The sequence below is a fragment of the Melozone crissalis genome, unplaced genomic scaffold (genome assembly GCF_028551555.1).
Source record: "Melozone crissalis strain CALT ecotype California unplaced genomic scaffold, PUWL_Pcris_2 ptg000032l_1, whole genome shotgun sequence".
Taxonomy (NCBI): domain Eukaryota; kingdom Metazoa; phylum Chordata; class Aves; order Passeriformes; family Passerellidae; genus Melozone; species Melozone crissalis.
This window is the reverse complement of record NW_026535810.1, coordinates 4,299,184-4,320,923: the sequence shown is the minus strand read 5'-3', so window position 1 is coordinate 4,320,923 and position 21,740 is coordinate 4,299,184. Positions and strand designations below refer to the sequence as shown.

Here is a 21,740-nt window from a genome sequence, read left to right as displayed (position 1 = left end):
AGTCATTTTAGATAGCTGTGATAGGAGACCATGAAACTCCACTGAGAAGTTTCTTCTTCATTAACTTCAAATATAACTTTGGGAAGTAGCTCAGATTCAGAAAATAAACCTTTACTTTTGGGGAAGAGGGTTAATTTGCACAGTTTCATTTCCATTTTAAATGCTAAATCAACCTCCTGATTTTTAAATTTTTTCCTGTGGTCCTTCAACATCACATAAGGAGATATAAGCACTAAGAGAAGAATCAGTTGTCTAAGCACAGATCTTTCCCCAAGGAACATTCAAAGGAGAGGGTCAGGAAGAATTTGAGGGTAATTTAACACACAGACACAAAATCTTGCATCATCAGCCTGATGGTAAATGATCCTGGGCTCTGTTTGTTACCCAGGACTAAATCAACAGTACTGTGTCCAGTCTGAAACTTCCCACTAGAAGAAAGACAAAAATGGAAATTCCAGCAGAGAGTTACCAAATGACAGAAGGGTGGGAGCACACAGAGAGAGACAGATGGGAGCAGTTTATTAGAAAAGAGAATGTTGAGGAGGTTTTTAGCTGCAGTCTGCCACCACGTGAAGAGGATTACAGAGGAGATAGAGGCAATTCTTAAGTGGGCATGCCTGAAAAGACAAAAGCAACAGGAACTTGTTCCAACAAAATTAAATTCAGATAAGATAGAGTGGTGAAGCACCACAACACAGTCCCAAATAGGTCAAGAAATCTCTGTCCTTTGAGCTTTGCAAAGCTCGACCTGACAAGTCCCTGAAACTCTGAAATATGTTTGTGACAGCAGAGCAAGTTAAAATATTCTGTAATTAAAGTTCTGCCTTTCCAACCCGAGTTTTTGTATGATTCTTTGATCTGGATGTCAAATGGAAAACTCTGTGGCATGACAAACTGCAACAGAAATTGATGTTTAGGGAAGTGAATCTGGTACCCACAGATTGAGCAATATGTTCAATCCTATCCAGGGAATGGATGCTCTGCAGATGATCCATGTCACTCCTGGATGCAGTACTCCAGATGTTAATATATATTTAAAATTTATAATTTTATAGCATAACTCTGCCCACGTCTCTGTTACATCAGAAGTGCCTTGGTCTAGCTGAGAGCTGAAAATGTCAGAGGTACTAAAATCTCTCAGGGAAGCTGTTTAAGCACTCTGACCTCACATCCAATGGCCTAAATAGCAGTTACTGAGTTGCAAAGCATTGTTTTTATCCCTTTTTATAGCTTGTCACAGCTTCCAATACTCCATATTTAACAAACCCAATAACTTCTTTTCATGGTTCATGTACCCTGAGTCATATCTTCACATCCTAGCAGGCCTTGGTAAGCACCTCTCTAGTTAATCCACATTTTCCTTGAATTATAAATATATATACACATATATAATATAAATTATAATTACATAAATTATAAAATGATATAAATTAAAATTATATAAATAAAATTATATAAATTAAAATTATGTAAATACCGGGGAACCCAAAACTGGTCCATGGTAGTTGGACCCTCATCAGCCTAACAGAAATGAGGTAAGAACTAACACTACTCCCTTCTCCATGCACTGACATTATTTTAAAGTTGTCTTTTTTATGAGGTTCCCTTACATTCCTGAGCATGCACATGTGGCTTTGGCCAGAAGTTAGAATTCAGCAGCACACCATAAGGTATGTCAAATGTCACTAGATTCTTACATATTTGCAAAATAAATCAAACTATGCCCTAACAGCCAAATAAGTTCTGTGATTCCACCTCTCCTAGATGCTAAAGTCCCATTATTTTCACTGTATGAAAATAATTGTAATTTTAAATGTAATTAATGTAATTTCATGTAATAAACGTAATTTAAATGTAATAAATGTCATTTTAGTCATGGTTCTGGCTTAAGGAAGATATCTAATTAATATGAGACCTAGTGGAGGGAGATTTTACAAACAGCTGCAGCATGGAGGGGGAACCGCATCAGGTTTTGTACTTTTCATGCTATAGAATCCTGCAGCAGCTCCTCAGCTCTGTTTGGGAGGCAGCTGACCTCACCAGGGGACAGATAAATGTTATCTCTGATCCTCCTTTTGCTCTGAACACATTTGTAGTGTTTTAAAAAATTAAGAAAATGCATAACTTGGCTATTTGTGGGTCTGAACACAACTCCAGTGTGGGTGAAACTACACTTATCCAAAATCACTCACTCCAAAAGCCATTACCATTTAAGGTCACTGATTTAGATTAGGACATTAAAATATTTTTCTAGATTACCTTTTGGTAAAAGACTGCCATATTCCCTGCCTCAGGGTATGTTTTTACTTTCATCTGCCCTATAAAAATCAGCAGACACTAGCAGGTATTCTTTCATTGCTCAGTGTCTCAGAAAAAAAAAATCTTCAGAGTTTCTTCTGCTCTGCATGGAATCACAGAGGAAACAATAACATCCCTCCTCTTTCTGTGATTGCTTCCATTGGGAGGTTACCACAATTGCTGAATCAGACCTCATGAGACACCACAGGTAAATAAAGTGTTGATTTCTCTGTGCTGGTATAGATCACAGCACTGACATATCAGTCCACATTTCAGCTGTTCCCTACTGATCACATTCTGCAGCACCAGTGGATTCACACTACAGGAGGTTGAGAACAGTTTTGTTTTTAACAGCACAGGCTGAGCCACTCTTATTTTTGAAGGATTAATCTGAGGTAGCTGAAAACAAACCAGACCTAAAATTGGAATTTGCTTGTACTTATGCTGTATCTGAGATCTCTGTGTACCATCTCCATAGATTTGTGTAGATGCAAGTGTGCTCAGAGCCAGATACAGAAACCTTTAGTGGGCTTTTTCAGATGTATTTGGAGAGGTTTTTTATTTTAAAAATGAATATATCCTTATGCTGCTTCACATTTCTCTTACAGTTCCTGGGATATATATGATAGAACTTTAGAAATGTTTAGATGTAGAAACTAAAGCATTGGAAATGTGAATGTCTGTCTATAAGCTCATAACCTGTCACTTCTTTATACTGGATGGAAAATATATTAGCATCAGTCATCATTTGTCTAAGGTGAGATTTGTAATGTGTATTTATCTCCATGAAATGTCAATTTGTAATGTATATTTATCTCCATGAAATGTAAACTTAAAAGCATGTATTAATTTTTAAAGTGAAAAAAATCTGAATTGAGCAGATAAATTCCACAAAGTTTTGTAATGTATATTTATCTCCATGAAATGTCAATTTGTAATGTGTGTTTATCTCCATGAAATGTAAATTTAAAAGCATGTTTTAATTTCTAAAATGAAAAAAATTCTGAAATGAGCAGATAAATTTCACAAAGTTCATTTCTAAAAACCCAGCAAAAAATGTCTGAACTTTTACAGAGTCTTTAAGTGGTGGTGTAACTTATGGCTATGAATTTAAGCCTGGTAGTTAGGTGTGATTGCATTAATTTATTGCAGGTGGATAAGGTTCATCTTTCTTCTACAGAATGGGTGGGAGGAATGAAACCAAAGTCATGTATTTCTTTCTCCTGGGTTTTCCCACCACTGGTGAACAGCAGCTGCTTCTCTTCTCTGCTTTACTTCTGGCTTATTTATTAACTGTGTTGGAAAACTTCCTCATCATTCTCATCATCCAAAATAACCACAGCCTGCAAAAACCCATGTATTTTTTCCTAGGGAATCTGTCTTTTTTAGAGATCTGGTATGTCTCTGCCATTGAGCCAAAGATGATCAGAGATGTCCTGTCCCATGACAAAAGGATTTCATTCCAGGGCTGCATGGCACAGCTGCATTTCTTTGTGACTTTTGTTTGCACTGAGGACGTCCTGCTGGCCGTGATAGCCTTCGACCGCTTCGTGGCCATCTGCAAACCCCTCAGGTACGCCCTGATCATGAGCCCCAAGCTCTGTGCTCAGCTGGTGGCTGCCTGCTGGATGTGTGGCTTGGCCACCTCTTCCATCAAGCTGGGCTTCATAGCCAGCCTCTCCTTCTGTGACGTGGACAAAATCAATCATTATTTCTGTGACATTTCCCCCCTCCTGAACATCTCCTGCAGCGATTCCTCTTTGGCCGAGCTCGTGGACTTCACCTTGGCCCTGCTGGTCATCCTGCTGCCTCTGTGCGCTGTGGTGGCCTCCTACATCTGCATCCTCTTCACTGTGCTGAAGATTCCTTCTTCCCAGGGGAGGCAGAAGGCTTTTTCCACCTGCAGCTCCCACCTGACCGTGGTGGTTTTGTTCTACTCCACCACTCTTTTCACCTGCGCCCACCCCAAGCTCATGTACACCTATCGTGCCAACAAGCTGGTGTCACTCCTGTACACGGCGGTTGTGCCACTTCTGAATCCTCTCATCTACTGCCTTAGAAACAAAGAGGTCAGGGTTGCCATGAGGAGGACTTTTACTTGCAGAAGAGACACCAAAGAAATCAACTGAAGGGGCTTTGCTCATGAAGATCAACGGCAGCGCTGAGGAGATGAAGTCAGGAGGTCCAAACCTTAATCCGTGCAACCACCACTCATATTTATTGAACTAAACCTTGATATATTTATGTATATACTATGGTTTTGACTCGAGATGTGTGGGTTTGGGGTTTTTTTGCTTGTTTTCCTCCTAAGAATCAATGCTGTCACCTTTTCTTAAAAGTCTCCAACTGAATGACTGCTGTTTTTAAAGGTGTTTGGAAATGCTGGAAAATAAAGCCCAGATTTGTTTGCTCTAAATGGAACAGAGTCCAGAAAACACTGTAAATGCATGTCAAAATCAGTTATGTGTGATTTATTTAGTTCAAGATTTTGTGATTATCCCTTGAGAGAAATAGGCAGCAGCAAAGGATGGGTAATTGTAACATTCTTAGATTCCTGGTGTAGGATAAAAAGAACCATCCTCTGATGAAGAAAATGTTTCTAATATGGCATTACAGAAGGTATAATGTGAATATTCACATGGTACAGCTGCATTGTGACTTGGCCTCTGTCTCAGCTCCACAACTCCTTCCTGAGATTTTAATTTAAATTTTGCAAGGTTTGAAGTTCCTTTAATGCAGTGATTTGGCTATACACATTGACTGGTTTTAAAGCCCTGATCTGAAGTGATTGTTTTGAAATAATTTTAGGAAAATCCTTCAAATACACTGGGAAGAGGATTATCATCCAATTATTATGGGGTTTATGTACACTAATAATAATATTGTTAGATAACCTGAAAAAATAATTCATAATTTATTCAACAGAGGAGGTACCTTAGGGAAGGAGAGAACACAGAAAAGTCTTACACAAACACAAACCTTTTGAGAATGCAAGTTCCCTCTTGCATCTAAGCTTATTTCTGGAAATTTTCCTAATAAACACTTTCACAAATTCAAGTACTTTTAAAGTACTGTAAATAAGTCACTACCCACAAGTTAAGAAGGTAAAAACAAAGTCCAATCTCAGCTTTTGGGAAACTTTCTCTTAATCTCACTCTCTGTGTGCAGATGAGAGAAACTGATAGGAACGTATGCAAATGTAAGATAGTCTGGGTTTAGAAGGCACTGATCAATTGTCAGTCACAAAATATGGGAAGCCATTATATCAAGAACAGAAACATCTATTTCATGCAGATTTATTTAAAACCACGTGCCAAAACAAAGAAAATTTAATATAGTTTGCTGTAACTAAATGGGACACTCCTGTGCTGAGAAGAATGCAAATTTGCTTTTTGAAAGACAGCCATGTCCTAGGGTGTGTGAGATACCCAAACAGGAGTTGTGAGATGTTTTTCCCTTCCTGGGGTGATTGCTGCCCCCCAGAGCAGTGTTCCCTTAGAGGCTGGGCCCTCACCTGAACCAGATTTCTCAGTTTTAGAGGTGAGCACACTCCTGGAGTCAGAGAAGAAAACACATTTAGTGAAAACTTGCTTTTGTTTAGAGAGGAGAACCATTATTGCTTGGGGAGAAGGCAAGGGTGTCTGTTCTATTTTGATAATCTGGAAGAGGTTTTACAGTGACTTCTGTGAGCCAGAGAGAAGGTTGAGAAGGGGATCCATGTTTACCCCTGAAAGAATTTCCTACCAAAGTCCTTGACATAGAAATCAAGAAAGAAAGCAGGATAAATAAGACAAACCTGCAGCTGCCTCTTCCAATGAACACTTCATTTGTCTTTTGTGACCAATGAGTAAAGTGTAAACTTATGAGTTTTATGAGAATGCATAAAAAGCATGCATGCCATAATAAAAACAGTTTGAAGCCTTCTAAAAATGGAATGTGGCTTTGTGTTGTCTCTGTCTCAACTACAACAGAAGGAAGCAGATTCTAATGGTTAATGAGAATCTTGATTAGGTCCACAGTGTTTTGCTGAGCAGAAAAAAAATCTACAAGAGGCAGGAAGGGTTCTGCATAAGAAGCAGTGAAAAAAGTAGGGGTAGAAGATGCACAGAAACAGCTTTACACTTTATTGCTTGTGTTTGTTATTTTATCTCTTCTATTCCTTATAGTTTTCTACTTTTGCAGGCAAATAAAAATGGCACAAGGGAAAAATATCTCATTTGAGATTTCAGATGTTTGCTGTGAAGGTCCAGGACTGTGGAAACTGAATCCCTGGGGTTTTTTATGTACACTTATTAAAGTATACATAAGCAACATGCTAAGGAGAATGCTCTTAGAAGCAGTCAGAGGAAAAACCAGTGATGTATTGATTACAAGAGAAAAGTCAGCTGAGTAGAAAAAATGTTCAGTATTTTTGGCAATGTGTTCAAGAAACCTGAATTCCAAAAAACCAAACCTGGCTTCAATAACTGTGTCACAAGGTATGTGTATTGTGGTGTGTGAAATCTGAGTTTTGCTTTGTTAAATGGGATGATAGAATTGGATTAAAAGTTTCTGTTTTCTCTTTTTTCTCATTATATAGAATGTAGTAATTATGTATACAGTTAGTTCTTCTGGAAATTAAATACATTATCAGGAAGACAGTTTTTAATGTGTCTGCATTTAGACTTTTTGTTTGATCAATCAAGGGACAGATAGATCCAGAGACTTCTCAGGTGAATCAAAAATCTTCCTTTCTCACTGGCTAAAAAAGTATCTGCAGCATCTTCATTCTTAGCTGAGGTGTTTACCTTCTTTAAAAAGCCATTAAATTAAGCAGTAGTAATTGTTATTTCAACAAAACAATTTCGGATAGGATGTAGGATATCCTTCAATGGACAATATGTTTGATTATCATTAAATTATTTCATAAGTTTACATGTATTACACTAAAATCTTTGATGCTTACACATAAAACCAGAACAAAAATAAGAATTTAAAAATAAGGTCAATTACATATGCCAGGACCACACAGCTGTTGAATGCCTGACCACAAGGACACAAGAGTTTGATGTTTTCTTTTACATTATTGTGGACAAAAGTATCTCTTTTTTTCTTATTCTCTTCTGGCTTGCTTTATTATTTTTTTATCAAAACCAGCTACTTCTAAGGGACAGTTTTTCCCCTGTTTTGAACAGGTATGGTGAGACTAGAAGGATCACACTGTGGATGCATCTATTTCTCTCTTTTGACAGTAAGGGAAGGCTTAGGAATTGTGAAAGTTGTAGACAACAACCTTGGAAAGGCTTTGAGTGATACTTGACCTGACTGCCTAAACCTGAGCTCTCTGCACACAAAAATCCCCAGGAAAACTCACTAAATATTTAATGAGCAAGGTTATGCAAAGAGAAATTCTTTCTCCAAATTTATTTCCCTTTCCTAAGACTCGTGGGTAAATAAGAAAAAAGGATTAAATAGAACAAAGGATTAAATATATTTAATACCTTCTGAGGGTACCTAGAGGTGAGGCCACATTTCAAGGACCACGGAGGGATAGCTGGAGAAATTGTTAAAAATTAATTCAATGCTTTTAAAATATTAAGTATATGCTGGTTAAGAAAAATTATCTAATGGAAATGACAGCAAAGCAAATAAAATACCATTTCTGTCACTCAGCTTTTTTAAAAATAATAGACTTGAAATTTTTTTAAACAATTATCTAAATGAATACATTTCTTGGCTCATATATTTACAATTGTTTTGCATCACCTGAAGCAGCATTTTTCCTGTTCTTTTGTTTAGGGGAGAGCAATCTTGTGCGTTAGTTGCAGTCTTAGGGTGAGATTATTTTCTGCCAGTTAAATCTGAAATAGGTCTTCAACTGTAGAATGGAATGTCTGTTTCTAGTTGGTCGTAAAGTTTATTAAATTAAAATAGGTTGGGTAAGCTGCATGCAGAATGTTTCTTTATACTGAAGATAATATTACAGGATTATTAGCTTACAAATTACCCTGTAGTAGTTGACAAAAACTGGCAGATATGATATATAATTAATTTTATAATTTTTCCAAATATCTATTTAATTTTATTAATTAATAATTATTTTATAATAATATAACTACAATCAATATATTATTGATTATATGTCATATACAGTATATATTACATAATATATACTATATATATAGTATTATAGTCATAATAATATTTATATTTATTGATTTATTATCAATATTTATTAGTCATATTAATACTTATTTTAATATATTTATATATTTAATTAATTACATATAATATTATAATTTATTTTATTCTTAGTTATATAGTATTTACATTATATTAATATTTTTAAATATTTTGTATTGTTTATATTATTTTACATAATGCATATAATTTACAATTAATTTTATTAATTTATATTTCTTATGTTTCATGTATTTCATTGTTTGTCTTCTTCTTCTACAATTGCTTCTCCAGGCAAAGTATCTTCAATCCACTCCATCCTAATTTCCTTTTGGAAAGCCAAGATGGAAATCCACACCAGGATAAGTGAGTTCATTTTGGTGGGGTTCAAATCCCACCCAGGATCCCAAGTCCTTCTCTCAGTTCTCTTCTCCACAATGTACTTTGTCACTGTGGTGGGAAACATCTGCACGATCCTCATCATCAGGATGGAGCCCAAGCTGCACACCCCAATGTACTTCTTCCTGGGGAACCTGTCCACCTTGGACATCTGCTATTCCTCTGCCATCACTCCCAGGGCAGCCCTGGCATTCTTGCTGGGCAGAAGGAGCATTTCCTATGCTGGCTGTGCTTCCCAAATGTTCTTCTTCTCTCTCTTTGGCACAACAGAAGCTTTTTTCCTGGCTGTGATGGCTTATGATCGCTTCACTGCCATCTGCAACCCGCTGCTCTACCAGGTGGTTATGAGCAGAAGGCTTTGTGTGCTCATGGTGGTGGGCTCCTATCTGTCACGCTGCATCAACTGCACCATCCAGACAGGCTTCACCTTCAGCCTGTCCTTCTGTGGGCACAGAGAAATCAAGCACTTCTTCTGTGAAGTTGCTGCAGTGATCCACGCCTCCTGCTCCAACACCCTTGTCAACCAGCTCGTAATGCTGGCTGTGTGTGGACCAATAATTGTGGGCACTGCCCTGGTGGTTTTTGTCTCCTATGCTTATATCATCGTCACAATCATCCAAATGCCTTCAGCAGAAAGCAGGCACAAGGCCTTCTCCACCTGCTCGTCTCACATGGTGACAATCTGCTTGTTCTTTGGGACAGTGTTCTTCATATATGCTCAGCCTGGAGCTGCATCCTCACCCAGCAAGAGCAACATCATCTCCATCCTCTACACTGTTGTTATTCCCATGCTGAACACTTTCATTTACACCCTCAGAAACAGGGAGGTAAAAGGGGCTCTGAAAAAACAGTTAAAAAGGAAAGGGTTTTTTAAGCACCATTCCTGAAGCTGAGAATGAGCACGGGGTCCAATTTGTAAAATAAAGGACATCAGGACCTGAATGTGAAATAAAGGACAGAATGTAAAATTAAGCACATCAGGACCTGCTTTCAAGAGTCTTTTGTGTTCCTAGATGGTCAGTAAAAGCAGGATATATAAACAAATCTATGACAATCTAGTAATTGTTATTTCAACTAAACAATTTTTCATAGGATGTAGGATATCCTTCAATGGGCAATATGTTTGATTTCTATGAAATTATTTCGTAAGTTTACATAAATTACACTTAAATCATTGATGCTTACCCATAAAACCAGAATAAAAATAAGAATTTAAAAGTAAGGTCAATTAAGTAAGCCAAGACCACACATCTGTTAAATGGCTGATCACAGTGACACACAATTTTGACATTTTCTTTTACATTCTTGTGAACAAAAGTATCTCTTTTTTCCCGATTTTTCTCTGGCCAGCTTTATTCCTTTTCTAGAGCAGATGAAAGTGAGGTTTCATTTAACCGTAATTAGATATTTACAATCCATCTGACCTGTAATTTAGAGGCCTCTTATAGCCATTCAAAAGATACCAGCATTTTAAAGCCATAATTAACACGATGGGTTGGACAATTTGAAGAGTACCTAAGTGTACTGAACATGTAAAATAGGACAGAAAATTCAGATTCTGGCAGCAGAATCTGCTGCCACACCTAACTGTACTGAACATGTAAAATAGGACACAAACAGATTCTGGCACTTATTTCTGGAACACAGCCAGTTCAGGTGGAGGCATTCTCACTCTGCACATCCACAGCTAAATTAAGTCAGACAAGAGTGAAGCACAGAGATGTGTCTCTGCAAATAGCTCTTAAAACTCAAATATCCAAGCTGGCTCCTTGTAGAAAACGCATTTCTTCTTTTCTTAACCACAGGATATGGCACTTTCATAGAGCTGGTGGCCAGAGGGATGAGGAGAGCTGTGGTTGCTCAGTGAAGCAAGGCAGACACCACTCCTGGAAGTGCCCAAAAAGAGACAGGACACAGCACTTGGTGCCATGATTTAGCTCATGGTGGTGTTCAGTCAAACACAACAATCCTGGAGGTATTTTCCAACTTTAATGGTTCTGTGACTGAGTGACAGACTGGGGCTGGGGGAAGGATGATGGATGATGGATGGATGGATGGATGGATGGATGGATGGATGGATGGATGGATGATGGATGGATGGATGGATGGATGATGGATGATGGATGGATGGATGGATGGATGGATGATGGATGGATGGAGGATGGATGGATGGATGGATGGATGATGGATGGATGGATGGATGGATGGATGGATGGATGGATGGATGAGGGATGGATGGATGGATGGATGGATGGATGGAGGGATGACGGATGGATGGATGGATGGATGATGGATGTCCCCTCAGCCCCGCTCTGCTCTGTTCCCTGAGTGCCCCCTCAGCCCCTGGGCCCAGGCGGTTCCCGAGTGTCCCCTCAGCCCTGGGCCGCTCCCCGTGTCCCCAGCCCGGTTCCAGCCCGGTTCCACCCCGGTTCCAGCCCGGCTCCAGCCCGGTTCCAGCCCGGTTCGCCGCCCATTCCCGAGCACGGCCCCGGCGCTGGGATGCGCTGGCCCTTTAAGGGCCTCCGCGCCGCTAGGGGGCGCCGTGCGCGGAGGGCGGGGCGCACGCGCCTTGGGCGCTGCTCGGCACATGCGCGGCGCGGCAATGCGGGTGGTGGTGGGTGAGTGCGGGGCTGGGGGAGCGGGGCTGTGAGGGAGCGGCGGACAGAGAGAGCGGGGCGTGAGGGTGCAGGGCCCAGAGAGAACGGGGCGTGAGGGTGCAGGGGCAAGAGAGAACGGGGCCCGTGATGGAGCGGCGGACAGAGAGAGCGGGAGCCCGAGAGAGAGTGGCTGACAGAGAGAGAGCGGGGCCGTGAGCGAGCGGGAACCGTGAGGGTGCGGAGTCCGTGAGGGAGCGGAGGTCTGAGGGAACGGGGCCCGTGAGGGAGCGGTGGCCTGAGAGAGCGGCGGTCTGAAGGTCTGAAGCGGGGGCCGTGAAGGAGCGAGTCCGTGAGGGAGCGGGGGCCCTGATGGAGCGGAGGCCCTGAGGAAGCGGGGCCGTGAGGGAGCCGCGGCCTCAGGGAACGGGGGCCTGAGGGTGCGGGGCCGTGAGGGAGCGGCGGACAGAGAGAGCGAGGCCCGTGGAGGTGCTGGTGCCTGTGGGAGCAGGTCCGTAAGGGAGCGGGTCCCGTGAGGGAGCGGGAGTGTTGAGCGGAACGGAGTTTTGGAGAAGGGCCAGGCGGGCCTGGGTTGTGGGTGCTGCCCGCTGGGTTGGAGCCAAGCCGCCGCTTCCTCCCCGGCTATGGGAGCTGGCCATGAGCGCGGGCGGTGCTGCGGTGATGCAGCCCCAGGCATGGGCCGCCTCTGCTGCAGAGGGGTGATGGCACAGCAACACAGCCCTGATGTTGTCTCTCTAACCAGGTGGTGGGACGGGCTTCGTGGGCAGAGCCCTGACCCAGCTGCTGCGGAGCCCAGGGCACCAAGTGACCCATGTGTCACGAAGAGGGGGCACGGATCGGATCAGCTGGGTATGAAATGAGAGCTGTCACAGCAGGGCGAGTGTGACAGGGCTGAGAAACCAGGCTGCGTGCCGTGGCTTTCCATGGCATGGAGGGGAGGTCTGGCTCCTCTGGATGTCCTTTTGCTGGTGTTCCGTGGGTCACAGTCATTAGAATGGGTACTGCTGTAGCTCCAAGAAACAAAATCTTCTCCATTCGTGCTGTCTCTGCAAATGCCAGGAAGAAACTGGGTGAAGTTCTTGGGAGCCTGCTCTGCCTATTTGCAGGTAAGGCTTGATCAGAGGGGTGGCCTGATTTGTCATGTCTGTCACTCCTGCCCAGGAGGAGCTGTCCCACTCCGGGCTGCCCCTGTGCGAAGCTGTGGTCAACTTGGCTGGTGAAAATGTCCTCAACCCTTTCCGCAGGTAACTTGATGTTCCATAGTGCTCTTGGGATAAGGTGGAGTATTGGAATATGAATCCCAATATTATCAGTTAGATGGTGCCTGGGCCAGTCTGACCCTCGCTGCTGGGCCAAAGGCAGCGACTGTGGTGTAAATCACCCCAGAGATACCTTGGCTGCTGGAGATTGCAGCTGGGCACTGAGCAAGTCCAGGCTTGTCAGGAACTCCGTTCACCTCAGGAGAGAGAGCTTCTGGCGATGGTGAAGAGAAAAAGGAGAGGATTGCGCTGGAGGGTTTAATGTCCAGAAGTTTATTCCATGGTTACAGAGGTCTGGACGGGAGCAGCTGCTCCAGCAGAATGACGAGCACATGGTCTGATCACCTTTTAAGCTCCCGGGGCAGGGGGAGGGGGGGGGACAGCTGAGCACCAACCAGGTGAAAGGGGCGCGGTCTCAAGGGACGAGGGACACCTAGACATAGGCCAATGACCCCTGGGCATAGGGGCATCTTTTGAACTTGACCAATCACACGATGCCTTGCTGGAATGTTAAGCCTGATTGACACAACACACTAAGCAAGGGGGCGAGGGGGAAGGGAGAGGCATATAGGCACACCTGGAAAAGGGACCCAGAAGCTTAAGACACACCGCAACATCTCCCCCTAGTTTTGTTTAAAAAGAAGAGGGCTGTGTTTGTGGTGCAGAGTGATTGCCAAACTATGGTTGGTAAATCAGTTCTTCCTCTACAGGAGGGTCAGTGTTTTCCACTGAGGCCTCCAGGTCATCCATGGGAGCACTGAGGGCTTCCAAATGGTAGACCTCAGGAGGGGGAGATGAGCTTGAAATTAACTTGAGGACCATGCGTTTGATTAGTCTAAAAACAATGCTAAAAACTACAATAACTATAACTAAAATAAACAGCACTAAAAACACAGTTTTCAGAATAGATCCCAACCAGCCCGAGAGTCCCCAGCCTTTGAACAGTCCATTCAGTCCGTTGTCAGTTTCTCTCTTGATGTCCGAGAGCCTTTGTCAAGGTAGTCCATATGTGGTTTGGGCTGCGGCACTATGCAGGAGATCGCAGGTGGGATAATCACGAGCAGAACGAGAAGCAGGCTCGGTCTCATGGCATCTCGAGGCTACACACGAACAGTGGGATCTAAACTGGTACAAAAACTTGAAACAAACATATATTACAAACTATTCCAGATAGGAGGCTTAAATGGAATTTCCTCCAGAGAACGCGTGCGGCGTTTTCTTCTCCAGGCAGCATGAGCAACGTGGGGTGCTTCTGCAGATTTCTCTGAGACCTTGGGAACATAGGGCTTTACCCATTTGGAAGGAACCCACCTTAAACCAGAGGGGGTGGACACACAGGCGTATCCACGTCCCCAAGTAACCAATTTGTAAGGTCCCACCATTTTCCAAGTCTCAGGGTCTTTTACTAAAACCGGAGGCTTTTCTTTCATCAACCTGTGACTGCTCCCCCCAAAGTGGCGTAGGATGGGTGGGTTCAGGCTGTCAAAAGAACAATTCAGAAAATTGATTGTGAATAGCGCCCTGGATAACCGGATATGGGGAGGTTCCACCTTCAGAACCTGCTGCTGCTGGTCCAGGACCCTTTTAATATCACAGTGAGTTCTTTCTACAATGGCTTGACCTGTAGGGGAGTAGGGGATGCCAGTTTTGTGCTCTACTCCCCATTGCTGCAGGAAGCTCCCAAATTCCTTGGATTTATAAGCAGGCCCATTATCAGTTTTCAGCTCCTTGGGGGTGCCCATGAAAGAAAAAGCCTGTAAGAGGTGCTTAATAGCATCAATAGATGATTCTCCTGTGTGGGCAGAAGCATAGACCGCTCCAGAAAAGGTATCTACACTAACATGAACATATTTTTGCCGTCTAAAAGACTGTATGTGTGTTACATCTGTTTGCCACAGTTCACAACTGTTCAGTCCCCTTGGGTTTGCTCCCGTACTCACTGCAGGGAGTGCATGTTGTTGGCAATTTGGGCACGTGGCCACAATCGCTTTGGCCTGTTCTCGAGTGATTTTAAACTGACGAACCAGGCCAGGTGCATTTTGGTGGAAAAGCTGGTGGCTGATTTTTGCCTGTTCAAAAACATTTGGGAGAGTGGCCATCACTGCAGGTGCAGCAAGAGCATCTGCCCTTCTGTTGCCTTCAGCGATAAACCCTGGCAAGTCAGTGTGTGACCTGACATGCATCACATAAAATGGTTGCTCTCGGTGAGTGACTAACTTTACCAGTTTTGAGAGCAATTCGAAAAGTGCGATGTTAGATACATCTTGCAGTATTGCTTGATCTGCTCTGGATACTACTCCTGCCACATATGCAGAGTCTGTAATCAGATTAAATGGTTCTGAGAACCTTTCAAAAGCCCTAACAACCGCAGCCAATTCAGCAACCTGAGGTGAACCTTCCACCTCAGCAATGTCTGTGTCCCACTGCTGGGTTTGAGGATCCTTCCAAGTCACAACAGACTTGTGGGACCTCCCAGACGCATCTGTAAAGACAGTCAGAGCCCTTTTTAAAGGTCTCCTACTTAGAGCACTTCTCAATTTTAGAGTAAATTGAACGTCTTGTTCAAACAATTTGTGAGCGGGCCGCGCTACCGAAATTTGTCCTGAGTAGGAATCCAGAGCAAACTGAAACACTTCATTTTCTTGAAACAATTGTTCTAGTATTTTCATAGTATTTTGACCTGATTTTAACTCAACTGGAATGTGAATGCACTTAAAATCACATCCTGCTAACTCCATGATCCGGGTCCTTGCTTTCCGGATCAGTTCTGCTACCAGCTCCTGAGGCTTTGTCAGTCTCTTGGACCTTTTGTGACTGAGGAAAACCCACTCTATGATCAAGAGAGGGTCCCTCTGGTCCCGGTCCTTTTTTTGTGTGTTCTTTGCCTTAGGTGTTTGTTTTTCCTCCCACTGGAAAATAATTCCATGGAGGTGTGGCAACTTACCTAGAATGATAAATTTGAATGGCAGGTCAGGCCGGCATCGGTTGGCCTGTCTTGTGGACATTGCAATCTGCACCTTTTCTAGAGCTTTCCGTGCCTCTGGGGTAACAGACCTAGGAGCACCTGGGTCCTCTCCCCCTTTCAGTAAATTGAAAAGAGGGGCAAGGTCTTCATTAGTCAGACTGAGCCATGGTCTTACCCAATTCAAAGACCCACACAACTTGTGGACATCCGCAAGGGTCTTGATCCTTGGATTGATTTCTAGTTTTTGAGGAACAATGGTCCTATTTCCAATTTCTAAGCCCAAATACTTCCAAGGTGGCATCTTTTGAATTTTCTTTTCCTGGAGCTCGAACCCTGCAACAATCAATGCATCGATCGTTAGGTCAAGCGCATGTGTGAGTAAATCATCATTGGGGGCACACACAAGGATATCATCCATGTAATGATAAATAATGGCCTTCTCTGCGGCTGCACGTACTGGGGAAAGCAGGGAAGAGACATACCACTGGCAGATAGCTGGAGATACCTTTAATCCCTGAGGAAGAACGGTCCAATGGTACCTTTTCATAGGGGCTTCCATGTTGATGGAAGGGACCGAGAATGCAAAACGCGGTGCATCGTCAGGGTGCAAGGGGATTTGGAAAAAACAATCTTTAATATCAATAACAGCTAATTTCCAATCTTGGGGAAGCATTGTTGGGGATGGCATACCAGGTTGGGGAGAACCCATATCTTCAATTACATTATTAATTTGTCGGAGGTCGCAGAGGAGTCGCCATCTCTTTTTGTCAACTTTTTGGATGACAAACACTGGAGAGTTCCATGGGGACATGGTCTCCACAATGTGGCCCTTTTTTAGTTGCTCTTGCACTAGTTCCTCAAGCGCCTTTATTTTTTGTTTACTGAGTGGCCACTGTTTCACCTGAACCGGTTCGTCTGTTTTCCACTTCAGTTTTTGGGTGGGGCGCTGTTGTTCAATGACTGCTGCACAAAAATGCTGTGGAGAGTCTAGAATATCAATTGTGACACCCCACTGGGCCATTAAATCTCTCCCTAACAAAGGTTCCGAATAATCTAACACAAATGGACGGATATTTGCCAATTGCCCGTTTGGTCCCTCAAATTGAATAATACTTTTGGATTGTCTTGCTAATTGCAGACCTCTCACACCTTGAAGGTGACCGGCAACATTTTGCAAAGGCCAATGTGCTGGCCAGTCTTGTACTGGAATCACTGTGCAGTCTGCACCTGTGTCTACAAGCATCTCAATGCGTTTAGACTCCCCACCCCCACTGACATTGCACCATAATTTGGGTTTATCTTTCCCAATAACTTGGACCCGGGCAACTGTGGGCCCTTGTTTTTCGATATTTTCAGGTAAAGATGGCACAGGGACAGCTTGTGCAACAATTTGTCCCTTGGGAAGAAACAGGGGTGGGTGGAAACAGTGCAGGCCGAGAACAAATTGCTCAGGATCTGATGTTGTCATTCCTGGAGCAATTCTGATCTCTTGTGGTGTGTGTTTGGTGTCCCCAATGACGATGTACTTACAACGAATTCGGTTCCAAGTACCCTTCTGTTCAGGATTTACAGAGACAAAATGCCAGTTGCTGTCCTTCAGGAGAAGTGACTCTGTCAGCTGCAACCTGTAAGGCTCATTGGCAGAAGATGTGGTTAACACAGGATTACCTAAATCATAACAAAGGTTATTTCGTTTCACTTTCAACAGCGTACTAGCAGACTTGGTCTTTGAAGCACCTGCTTCACTTACACAAACATTAATATTATCGCGCGCTTGATTTGATTTGCTACCCATATTCCCTTGTCCTGCTCTTTTTATGTCTGCATGCCTGGCAGGCGGGCGCTTCCTTTTCAGTTTTTTTGTTGTTGACCCGCAGGGGGGGCTTGTAGTTCTCCTCCCCTGCCATTTCTAAATTCATCAAATTCCCTTTTCAGGGGGCACTGGTTACTCCAGTGCCCTAGGTTATTACAAAGCAGGCATGGTTTTGTGGGCTCAACCATTGCTGGTCTCCGCTGCTGCCCAGGGTACTGCTGTGCTGAGGGGAAAGGCGCAGGGCCGGCAACGGCGACACGCTGATGTGGTCTTGGCAGCAGCCTTGGTCTGGAGTCTTCAGCCACACTCATCAGAGGCACTTTCCTGTTACAGACTAGAAGCATGTCTTTTAATGTAGGAGTAAGTTCCGTAGGAAGGCTCAGGATTGCCGCTTGACACTGTGCATTTGCATTTGTAAATGCCATTTCCTCTAAAATTGCTTCTCTAGCATTTTCTTTTTTAACTTGTATTTCAATAGCTCTAGTTAACCTTTCTACAAATTTCACAAAAGGCTCTGATGGTAGCTGTTTAATTTTACTATAGGGCTCAAAAGGCCCCTCAAGTTGGAGGGAAAAGAATGCTTTTTCAGCTGCTTCTTTTACTTTCTCGAGTGTTTCTGCAGGAATTGCAGTAGCTTGGACTGAGGGTGAAGACCATTGGCCCTCACCACAGAGGTGCTCAATGGTAATAGGGTTACCACTGTTGTCTTTGGCTGTGTTTGGATCAGCATGCAAGCCTGGGAGAGCATCTTTTAGCAGCTGTTTCCATGCAGTTTCCCATAATTTGAATTCTGTGGAAGTCATGAGACAAGAAAAAAGCTGTTTTAAATCATGTGGAATCACTACAGTCCTACTCAATTCAGAATTTAAAAGGCCACGGAAATATGGACTGTGTGGACCATATTCTTTATGAGATTTACAGATCTCTTTAATCAATTGTCGTTCAAAAGAATTCCAAATAGCAGTCGAGGCTGCCCCCCCTTGTGCTGCAGGCTGAAAGGTAACAGGAGCCAGTGACAACATGGGATTATGCATTGAATCTGCTGTTCCCTGCTCTGTATCCCTTGAAACAGAAGCATTGGGATCACAGCTACAGGTTTGGGGACCGGCAGTGGGTGTGTCCCCACCGTGGGAACCCGAGGAGGGGGCGGGGACAGGGGGTTGGCAGGGGGCGGGGAAACCGTGGGAACAGGGGGCGGGGTCAGGAGGCAAGCAGGGGGCGGGGACACCTGGTGACATCACATCAGCAGACGCCCCTTGGGAGGAGTAAAGAGGCAGAGCTGAGGGTACTGCAGGAAAGGGGGGGAAGGGGGGAAAGGGTCACGAGGAACAGGAGGAGAGGGGGACGGGCTGGAATTTTGGGATATTTAAGAGGATTTTGGGAAGAAGAAGACCAGGTTTGTGAAGATGCCACGTGGCATCCACCATTTTGCGGACCCCCTAGGGACTGGGGGCCATTTTGGGCATCACTGCTCTCCGGAAAGCTGACTCTGGGTTTCAGAGGAGGGGACACAGGGGATTGGGAAAGGTTCCACGCAGCCTGGCCAGGGCCTTGTGGACAGGGCAACTCAGGCAATTCAGCAGACTCTGGGAGACGACTTCCCAATGAGTTTGCTCTCTTTAAAATACCAAGTTTTGGGGTAAGAGGTTTAGGGGTTTTAGAGCTAGGAGAGGGAGAAACAGGGAGAGCAGAGGTACATGGCTTGGCATTTGGCTTTATCTCCATTTCCCTTTGTTTGAGCAATGCTGTTTGAATTTGTAAACTCCAGAACACAAATTTAGCTGAGGGTACATTGCCAGATTGTCCTAAGGTTATCAATGCATTCCCAACTTTATCCCAGAATTGAATATTGTGGATTTCTTCAGGGGAAATTTTTGGGAAGTGCAGGAAAAGCCATCTTATAAACTGTTTTAATTTTCCTTTAGAGAACTTCACATTACCACTGTCTAAAATGCTAACAATATTATAATACACTCCTTTTTGTACAATGCTGAGTTTGGAACCCATGTTAGATGTAAAAAGCAAAGTACTTAATCCTGCCTGACCAAAAACAAAGCTAAAATCAGCTACCGATTTCAAAAAGAAACCACAGATAGAAAGCGATAACGAACAGACAAAGCTTCACAATGCAGCTGTGTACACTGCTTTTAAAATTCCCGGGCAGCAACAGCAGGGCACGCCCTGCCGAGCCGAGGCAGAAACAAAGCCTCCCCCGCCGTGGAATGCAGCCCCCCCGTGGAGCTGAGAGAGCAGCCTCCCCCACGCCACGTGGCAAGCCGAAACCTGGGCCCCCCCCGCGCCGCGTGTACCGAGAACGCCCCCCCCCGCACCGAGAAAGAGAGAGAAAGAGAGAGAGGTCACCCGGCCACGTGGAGAGCCGAGCACGCTGCGGTGCCGAGCCGGGGGGAAGGGCAGAGCACTCCCGCCGCTCCGGCGCGAATTCTAAAAGACAGTGAAACAAACGGCAGGAAGCAAAAGCTAGAACGCAACGAATTCCTCTGTGGGGCTGCGCAGCCAAAAATGCAAAGGCAAAAAAAGGAACAGAACTCACGGCAGAGTCTGTTTTTGAGCTTCTGCTCTACTGAAAGCAGAAATACTCACTTGAAATGGAAGCTGAAGCTGGCTGGGTACAGGAAGGTATCCTCACCGGACAGGACTTCTCTCTGGGCACGAGAGAGGCTCCCCTGTCTTCCCTCTGGAAAATCTGCTCACCACAAAAGAGCTGGGCTTTCCAGAGGCACCGAACAGTCCACGAAACTTCTTCTGGGAATATTCCCAAAGTCTCTAGCTGAGCGCTATGCAACCAAAGCCCTTCCAGCTGGATGCACGGCTGCCAGAAGCTTCTCCGAGGTGTTGGGAGTCCGTTCTCGGGCTGCAGAGTCGCTAGCCCACCCAGGGACGCCAGTTATTGGAATATGAATCCCAATATTATCAGTCAGATGGTGCCTGGGCCAGTCTGACCCTCGCTGCTGGGCCAAAGGCAGCGACTGTGGTGTAAATCACCCCAGAGATACCTTGGCTGCTGGAGATTGCAGCTGGGCACTGAGCAAGTCCAGGCTTGTCAGGAACTCCGTTCACCTCAGGAGAGAGAGCTTCTGGCGATGGTGAAGAGAAAAAGGAGAGGATTGCGCTGGAGGGTTTAATGTCCAGAAGTTTATTCCATGGTTACAGAGGTCTGGACGGGAGCAGCTGCTCCAGCAGAATAATAAGCACATGGCCTGATCACCTTTTTAAGCTCCTGGGGCAGGGGGAGGGGGGGGGACTGCTGAGCACCAACCAGGGGAAACGGGCGCGGTCTCAAGGGACGAGGGACACCTAGACATAGGCCAATGACCCCTGGGCATAGGGGCATCTTTTTAACTTAACCAATCACATGATGCCTTGCTGGAATGTTAAGCCTGATTGACACAACACACTAAGCAAGGGGGCGAGGGGGAAGGGAGAGGCATATAGGCACACCTGGGAAAGGGACCCGGAAGCTTAAGACACACCGCAACATGGTGCCAGACTGGGCAGTTGGTGATTTGGGGGAATGTATCGGATTAGGAAATTTTGGTGGTGGGGAGGAGGAAAGTGCTTTTTGTAAGGTTTTCAATTTTTCCCTCACAGTTTTTTTCCTTCTTTTCTTGTAGTTTAGGTAATAAAGTTTTCTTTATTTCTAAGCTGGAGCCTGCTTTGCTTATTCCTGGTCACATCTCACAGCAGACACCAGGGAGAGGGTATTCTCATGGGGGCACTGGCTCTGTGCCAGGCCTAAACCATGACACTGGCTTAATATTAACTCTAATGCCTGGGCAGCCTTATTTACTATCATTTCTATAACTGCTTGGAGTCTTGTAATACAATTCAACAGATAGTTTGGAGTCAATACAGAGTTAGATTGCTGTGCTGGTTTTACCTTTTCGTTTATTATTTGGGGTTTTTTTTTCCCCAAATCTTGAACTGTATCTTCAAGGTTAAATTTAAAACAAATCCATCTCTCTCCTTTTGGACATTCAGTTCTAAATCTATTGCCATTTTTTCTTAAGTTTCTTGTAATCTAATAATTTACTCTCTTTTGCCAAAAAGTTCTTAATTTGGATGGCTTATAACAGTGGCTGTTGACATAGGTGTGTGTGTAATAGAAGAGGAACTTTGGTTTCTTTCCATGTGATGCTTTCTGTAGCATTCGTGACACAATCTTGCTGGTATCCCGAAAGGGAAAGGACAACAAATGAGTGCCAGAAACAGGA

At 44.1% G+C, this 21,740-nt stretch overlaps 2 protein-coding genes across 2 annotated transcripts; both read left to right on the top strand.

Annotated features, from left to right (window-relative positions):
• The first annotated feature begins 3,479 nt into the window (after positions 1-3,479).
• LOC128940070 (olfactory receptor 6Y1-like) lies at positions 3,480-5,310 on the top strand. The gene is made up of 2 exons (XM_054281377.1): positions 3,480-4,393; positions 5,229-5,310. The coding sequence occupies exons 1-2, from the start codon at positions 3,480-3,482 to the stop codon at positions 5,308-5,310; spliced, it is 996 nt and encodes a 331-aa protein (XP_054137352.1).
• Positions 5,311-8,801: 3,491 nt separating this feature from the next.
• Positions 8,802-15,571, top strand: LOC128940337 (olfactory receptor 12-like; the record flags this gene model as incomplete). The annotated part of the gene is made up of 2 exons (XM_054281689.1): positions 8,802-9,702; positions 15,543-15,571. Coding segments are annotated over exons 1-2 (930 nt in total), but the record flags the coding sequence as incomplete, so codon positions are not given.
• Positions 15,572-21,740: the final 6,169 nt, after the last annotated feature.

Excerpts from the sequence above, each read along its gene's own strand:
- LOC128940070 (XM_054281377.1), top strand. The coding sequence starts at position 3,480 with ATGGGTGGGAGGAATGAAACCAAAGTCATGTATTTCTTTCTCCTGGGT. Across the intron at positions 4,394-5,228 it reads GTTGCCATGAGGAGGACTTT|GTACCTTAGGGAAGGAGAGA; the intron begins TACTTGCAGAAG and ends TCAACAGAGGAG.